We start from the raw sequence: 8,400 nt of genomic DNA on the forward strand, positions 1-8,400 counted from the left end.
AGAAAGTAAATAAATAAATAATCAATGATTCATTATTAGATGTAGCCTATATGACATTTGGCAGAACGTAAATACATAATAAATAATTCATCATTAGATTTATATGACATTTGGCAGAACATAAATGAATAAATAACCAATAAGTCATCATTAGATTTATTTGACATATGGCAGAACGTAAATAAATAAATACATAAATAATCAATGATTCATCATTAGATTTATATGACATCTAGCAGAACGTAAATAAATAAATAATATGATTCATCATTACATTTATGTAACATTTGGCAGAACTTAAATAAATGAATAATCAATGATTCATCATTACATTAATGTAACATTTGGCAGAACTTAAATAAATAAATAATCAATGATTCATCATTAGATTTATATACATTTGGCAGAACGTAAATAAATAAATAATCAATTATGCATCATTAGAAATATGGCATTTGGCTGAACGTAAATACATATATAAATAATCAATGATTAATCATTAGATTTGTATGACATTTGGCAGAACGTAAATAATAATAATAGGCTAATCATGATGTGTCATGAGATTTATATGACATTTGACAGAAGGATTTTATGGTATGTAACCCATTGTGTATTGGAGATGTTAAATTGCCCCGTTTGATAATCCTGTACTCAGTTTGTGGTCGTTAGCACCAAATGGGAAACACTGTGTTCAAAGAGAGTGTATGCGCTATATTTAGCTCTTTCTCTCGCCCTCGGGTTCCATCTAATCAATATTGAAAGTGCTTTATTTTTTTCTATTTTCTAAGAGGGATATCATTTTAGCACAGTATTTTTTTTTTACCTATAATAATAATAATGAAAACCTTTCTCTCCTAAATTTAGCACATCAAAAAATGTGATTGTATTTTTAATGTGAAAGCAGATGTTGTCATGGAAATGTGTGCTAATGTGGAGACTTCCCATTAACATTTGACAGCATTAGTCAAGCCACAAGCTGGGAATTATCCGTGGGGGGAAGGGTAGACAGGGGGGGGGGGTGTTAAAAAGAAAATCCACACACATTTCCTGCTTGTGGGATCGTTACAAATCGACAACATCCTGTTCTTTTGTTGGTCCTGCATGACCTCATGCTGCTGCGTCATAAACGTGTTTTTGCTACTCCAGTGCGCGAGCGCCATCAAATAGGAAATCAAAATGGGACTGATTAAACTCTCTCTCTCATTTTAAGCAATGCCGATTGTTCCTGCCCTGTTTTCTGATTATCACAAAAAAAAAAAAAAAAAAGAGGATAAAGTGCACTGGAGGCTTAGCCTATAGCTACAAATTAACCCGTGGTGACGAAACTGGAAGTGTTTTGGACTAAAACGTTATCTAACGATCCAACAATTTTACATTCAGTGCGTCACATCAAACAATAATAGATGAACACCGCGGTTAAAATTGTCCAGTAGCCTAGCCTACATATGTTGCCTTAAATTTCGTTGAAAGAGAAGAATACTTCCATACCATAGCAGGTCAGGACCTTAAGAAGACACACATAAGGCAATGTATAGAAAACATGAATTAAAGCAGTTGTGGCCGCCTTCTTCGTGTAATCCGCTTTGGCATTGCCCTTGTGACGAAAAGCCCCCCATTCTTCCATTCATGAAATCTTGGAATGGCGCATGCGCTGTAAAATCCGGAGCTCTCCCATTCATAAAAGTGTAACCCCCGAGTCGTAATGCCCTCCCATTCACAAAAAAATCTGTCAAAGCATCTGCGCAGTACATTTCTTACCCTCCCATTCATAAAAAGCCATTTCCCTCATGTAGTTGCAACATCGTATGGAGAAGAAGACTGTGTCCTTACTGCAGTGCACATCGCACGGATAGTCGTCCGGATTTTTTCCCTTCGTGGCTTCGTTTGGATCTATCCATTGTTGGAATATATCGCAATAATCTGTTCATCTGAGAAGGAAATGATCTGTTTCCTAATACAAGTGAGTTTTTCGTTTAGTTTTTATATATATATATATATATATATATATATATATATATATATATATATATATATATATATATATATATATATATAGGTGAACGCATTATATATATTAAGCCTAAACTTATAGGCCTATATATATATATGCATGGCATTTAGCTACTTTATATTTTGGTAATATCATACCATAATACAAATGTCAAAGACAACGCTAAAACATGGAGTTTCATATTCTTGTTCTGAATCGAGTCGTTTTGCTGGTTTATCACAAAGCGCCGATACAGCCGTTCTTTAGCAACGCATTGTAGGTCTCTGTGCCTTGTGTAAATATTTAACTACGGACACTAACCACGACAGGATCGTATGCGATTTAAGAATGAAATGGACGCGGAGGATTTGGGGTAAACCATAGCCTACACATCGTTTCATTTCATTTGATCGGAGAAACAACAGGATTTCGTGTTGCGTACCACGATTCTGTGCCATTTGCTCGCGCGAGCAGCTCGTTCGTTCGCGTTCTGTCGAATATCATCGCGTGACGCTTCACTGCAGCTCGCGCATTCGATATTTGGTTTAAAGAGTAAAACACTTCATGGAGATTAGTCGGAGACAGACGTTTTTATATTAGTAAATATGTAGGGTAATAGTATGTATTAAAAACTCCGTTTGAATGTTACTGCTTTGTATGAAACTGTAATTGAGGCACGCCAGAATGTAGTAAACTGACGTTTTAATAGACGACACGACATTAGGGTACAAGTTTGCTTTAGAGAAGCACAGAAGCCCTTAATTCGCAACGTATCCAGTCTGTGCCACTATAATATATTAGATAGCTCACGCAAAAATCCCGCAACAGGTTGTTTTTCCCCACATCATAGTTATCTTCAGCGCTGTAGCAAACATATAGAGACAAATAGGCTGTGTAACATTTTACAGGACCGTCCAACGAAAATATTTCCCTGGATTAACTGTTTCAAACGTGCAGCTGCGTTGAGGAGAGGATTTTAACTCTTTCAAATGAATCATAATGAATCCCGGTTTGAATTTATCAACTTGTAGTGATTTGTTACTTAATCGTTTCAGAAAAAAGCTGTAAATCTTAATTTAGCCTATGTGTGGTTTTCTTAACTTGTGTTTGGTTTATTCTGAATAAACCCCTCCCTTCAGAACACTAGTGCGGGCTTGTACTCTAAACTGATACAAATAAATCTGATCGTTGATGTGAAGGTTTAAACACTTTTTTTTAAACTTATAGGCCTAATTAGGCTACGAGTTACAGTTAACCCTAATTATTTTACAGATGTCATTTTCAAGCTCCAATTTGCTCTGTTATGCAAAGGAAAATTATTTTAGATATAGATGTTTCCAACACACAAACCAATCTTTGTTATTGGCAAGGGAAAAAAAAGTGTGAATAGAATAGAATCGTATGAGGATGCTTTTCAGTACTAAGCTGTGCTGTTATCTTTGCAGGAGTGCTAAATGCTGACCTGATCTCTGGTATATGAGGAACATAACCTACAGATGGAGTCAAGGGTTCCTCACCACATTCCTGGAGTCTCCTCCTCCATCATGGTGCAGCCTTTGCTGGACAGCCGAGTTCCCTACGGACGGCTCCAGCACCCATTAACTATCTACCCCATTGACCAAATGAAATCTTTACATTTGGAGAATGACTACATTGACACCCCTGCTGTGATCTCACAACAGCCACCAAGCCACAAGGCAAGCACGAGGGGGCAGGAAGTCCTGCTGGGAGCCCCACACCATCCTCATCTGTCCCGCTGCGAGGTCCCAGATGCCACCACACATCCGTGGATTTCATTCAGCGGTCGGCCCAGCTCCATCAGCAGCTCCAGCAGCACCTCCTCCGACCAACGGCTGCTGGACCATGCAGCTCCCCCCCCTGTTGTGGATCCATACACTACTGGCAATGGCCATGGCAGGACTCTAGGTGCAGAGCAACCCAAGGTGATGAGCTCCAAGACTCAGAACCTGAAGGCAGTGACGGCCTTGCCAGTGGAGAAGAAGCATGTGCTATTGTGTGAGAAGTGTGGCAAATGCCGATGTACAGAGTGCACATTGCCTCGGGCCTTGCCCTCTTGTTGGGTTTGCAACCAAGACTGCTTGTGCTCAGCACAGAACCTAGTGGACTCTGTCACTTGCATGTGTCTAGTCAAGGGCGTCTTCTACCACTGCACTGATGAGGATGAGGAAGGCTCCTGTGCTGACAAGCCATGCTCCTGCTCGCACTCGAACTGTTGCGCACGATGGTCCTTCATGGCAGCCGTTTCACTGGTGCTGCCCTGCCTGATGTGTTATTTGCCCGCCACTGGTTGCGCCAAGCTTTCGCAGAAGTGCTACGATGGCATCAGCCGCCCAGGCTGCCGCTGCAAAAGCACCCAGTCCTGCAAGGTGGCGGAGGTCAAGGCCTGTCAGCTGGAGAAACCGGCCTCGTGATGGTGTGCCAGAAATGGAGAGTACAAAAAGACTCGTGAGCAAAGTTAGCAGGACCCTCTCCAGTAGTGGTGTACTTCCCAAAATCATGGTACTTAAGGTTCACGCATTATCCTCGCGCTCAAGGTATTCTGGCGTAAATCAGTAGCAGTGTTTGACTGACCAACGGGCACAAACCATTATTTTACTTGTTTATACAGTACTACAGAGGAGAGGCCTGCATTTTCTTTTCCTTGGGTTCTCTCACAATGGCTGCGGGATCAAAGTATTTGCCATTTTTGCCCCTAGTAAAAGAACTTGCTAACACAGAATGCTGCATTTTAGCAAAATGTCTTTTTTGAAAGATTCCGATCTCTTCTCTGATGTTTATTTTCTCTTTGGGTGGCTTTGAAAAGTCAAAGTAAATATCACCCATTCAAGAACACTCTATACTTTGGCAATCCCTCTCCGGATCTGGCACTGTGGAAAGGTTGCAGCGAATTCCAAGCTGATAACATGTCACAATCAAAATAACCAGACTTCATCTCTGTGCACAGTGCATTTACAAGCTTGTTATAGAGCTTTATTTCTTCTGTTGTTTGAAATGCAAACATAGGAGGTAATTTCGTTTCATTGAAGGATTCTAAGTTCCCTTGATGTCCCTAAATGCAATGTGTACTATTGCGAAAGACATTGGTGACCACCCATAACCGCGTGGCAGGATGTTTCTATCTTCTGTGGGGACATATTGTTTGTTTCTGACGGCAAATAGGTGAAATAGCTTTCATAAGTAGTCCCTTTGATGACATGCCATAGCATACATGAACTTCCATAATGATTCTTCCAAATGTAAGCGGTTCAATTTGTTGTAGACAATGACCTCAGGGATCATCCGTTCATCTGAATTACGTACAGCGTGTGAATTCAGCTTGGAACTAGTTTGGTGACTAGAGTTAAGGAAACAGGCAGTGGAAAAAAGTAAAAAAACAGCAATCCAGACACCAAGCATTCATAAGCTATGAGAAATATAGGGCCAGTAGTTACGGGAAAAGGAGAAGCTATAAAGGTAGCTTATTCTGCTCTGCCGCTAATAAACTTAACATGCCAATTGTATCACCATTATAATAAGGCAAAAGCACAGTATTATGTACAGTAGCATGTACAAAGTGTTTCACTGTAGTTGGAAAAGTTCCTCTAGTTTACTACGCACCATACCACCACCAAACACAACGCTCTATCAATGTGCCCTAGTATCGAACTGCTTTCTCCACATATATTTTTGTTATATGTAGAGTATAGAGATTTTGCCAAAGGAGTGCACCATGGAGTTTGCGTTGACCATTTTATAATTCTCATTGTTTGTTTTCAAGTGAGCATGCATTGTTGTACTCTAGCCAATTAGTGCGACAGTAAGCTCTTAAAGGTACGGTGCTCTACTTCCCAGGATTCCTAGAGTCTTGGAGCACGAGGGAATGTTTTCTGCCTGCTCAACACAAACCCACGGTTCACGCATTTATATCGAACTGAGACCTCGCTCATTTAGTCCCACATACTCCAACGTTTGTACTTGTTGCACAAATCAGAAAGGCAGAAATACACTACTGTTCTTAGTCTTGAATGTATAAGGCTAGTGTTTAAGTTTAAGTTTGCAATCTAACCCGTGGATAAGTGCCAGAGTAGTTCTGAATGGAGACGCTTGCATAGAGAAGAGTTGCAAATGTACCATAGATATCTTAGATTTTGACCTATGCAGGTTACACGTTCTTGTAAATAGTCTCAAGAAACTAGCTATCTTAAAATATGTTTCAAATGTCCTGAGAAATTGCATGGTACAATTTAATTACAATTCAGTACAAAAGTATATAAATGAATTATTATATTTTTGGGAGGGCTGGGGGCGGGTGGGGGTTAAAATTATGTGGCTGTGGCATAGAAGGTAGGGTGTTTTAGGTATTTCAATTACAAGCACTTGATTTAGAAAAGTGTGCCAGGCAATAAAAATACCTCTGTTAATGCTAGCCCTGCCTCATTAGCACGAGAGAGGCAAGGCTAATTCCCGGTTCCTCAGTGCCCATGAAACTGTAGATTTAATTGTATTCACCGAAGGAACGGCATTTCATCACGCTCAAAGTAACGTTTTTTTCTTTTCTTTTTTTTTACCCGAATGTGGCCAAGCATTTTGTTTTTCCTCCTTCCTCCTAAAATGGTGCAACATCTTCAGTGCTTGATTGACATATACAGCTGCTGTGCGTGAACTGGGAGGAACGGGGATCCCTCTCAAGTAACATTACATTCCATCCTATTCTGTTTTTGCCCCAACTCATCTTTCACATTTCTCTTGACTACAGAAAAACTTTATGGTTGTTCACATAATAATCTGGCCTACGCGCAATTGAACGATCTTCCTTCTATCAACCCATTGCTGAGATATTTCCATCAGTACGCTATGTCTTTTTGTGGTACAGTTTCTTGGCCACTAGAAACCTTTTCTTTTTAACCCACTTTAAGCTGCCTTCCAAACTGTGCTTGTACTTCTCTGCATTTTTTTGTGCTTTTTTTTGTTTTGTTTTTGGCTTCATTGTTAATGTTGAGGATTAAAGAAAAGAGCAATGTGCTTTTGTTTTGTTTAAAAAAGCAAAAAGAAAAAAAATCTCTCACACATATGAAAATGTCCCTTTATAGATATATTTATTTTGAAGTTCTATTTTATATAGTATTTATTTAGATGCCTACTTTTGTTTGTGAATAAAAGCTTATGTCAAAACGGAATGTACATTGAAATCGGAAAATATATATTGTTAAATATAAAACTCTTTGTGTCGTGTCTTCAGTGTCCCTGCATTCATACAGAACATGCTGTTGGAAAACATGATTGTTTAAAACAATGGTATTTTACAACAATTTGTAATCTTGACATTCATTTGTTAAGTTGGTCAAATTCAAATGATAAAAAAAATACTTTTTAGTTAAAGAAATAAAGTACAATTAAACCATTATTATTGCAATATAAACCCAGTGATCAGCTGGCTACTTTCCAAATAAATGGACATTAAATAGTGAGTTGAAATCATTTTATTACACGATTAAGATATGAGAGTGGTTCCGCTATGTATGAAATCATTTTCCTGGGACTGTAGATAATTGTACAGTTTAGTCATTTTTGCACAAAAATATTCAGCTGAATAGTTCTCCATAATAGAAAATGTCATGAATATGGGATGCAAAAGGGCAGATATGTTATTTTGAGCTAAAACATAATGGAATCACATTCTCTAGTATGGGTTGCTATAAACTTGCTAGGGTTTCTGGGTAATAACTAGGGTGTTCTAGGTTATTCTGGGTAGCATCATATTGGCCCAGGACAACAGAGATCACCTCCATGTCTCTATAAGTATGTTTGCATGCACTAGAATATCTACTATTAATCTGAATGAATCCAGGATTCACATATTCGTTTACATTTGCATTACATGAAACCGCAGCTACTGTGAGTAAAATAGAGAGCTGCAGGGATGACGTCATTTTGGAAGCCAAAACCCAGAAACAAATTAGCATTTTAGCATTTCCGGTTAGTCCTGAATGGCCTGAAATAAGATTTGTGGTGAACACAAGCTCAACATAGTTCTATTCTACAACATAGAATACATCCGTAACACCCCCTGGTGATTTATTAAAGCTTTTCTGTAAAAGGTGGTTGCTAGCATGTGGCTAAATGGGACTACAGGGGCTGTCGGGAACATAAAACGTCATCACGCCGGACAGGTAAACTCACCTACTCGCCGTGTCAGTCGTGCTCTTGCAAACTATTCTAACTCAAACATTCAGGGAAAAAGGTTGTTAATTAAATAATGAAAGAGTGTGATGTTGAAGTCATGCAATTTGCATCCTAAGTTTAGATTCATACTTCTGGTGATGGTAGAATTCAAATTTAATTTGTGAAGATTATCATGATGAACAAAACCTGTAAGAATCAAACATTTTTTTGTCGGTCACATAACT

The 8,400-nt window shown here is 38.8% G+C and overlaps 1 protein-coding gene across 1 annotated transcript; it reads left to right on the plus strand.

Annotated features, from left to right (window-relative positions):
- The first annotated feature begins 1,741 nt into the window (after positions 1 to 1,741).
- spry4 (sprouty homolog 4) lies at positions 1,742 to 7,201 on the plus strand. Its single transcript, XM_079586799.1, has 2 exons — positions 1,742 to 1,963; positions 3,439 to 7,201. The coding sequence occupies exon 2, from the start codon at positions 3,490 to 3,492 to the stop codon at positions 4,423 to 4,425; it is 936 nt and encodes a 311-aa protein (XP_079442925.1). The 5' UTR covers positions 1,742 to 1,963; positions 3,439 to 3,489; the 3' UTR covers positions 4,426 to 7,201.
- Positions 7,202 to 8,400: the final 1,199 nt, after the last annotated feature.

Source organism: Phoxinus phoxinus (genome assembly GCF_949152265.1).
Source record: "Phoxinus phoxinus genome assembly, chromosome: 17".
Classification (NCBI taxonomy): Eukaryota; Metazoa; Chordata; class Actinopteri; order Cypriniformes; family Leuciscidae; genus Phoxinus; species Phoxinus phoxinus.

Excerpts from the sequence above, each read along its gene's own strand:
- spry4 (XM_079586799.1), top strand. The coding sequence starts at position 3,490 with ATGGAGTCAAGGGTTCCTCACCACATTCCTGGAGTCTCCTCCTCCATC.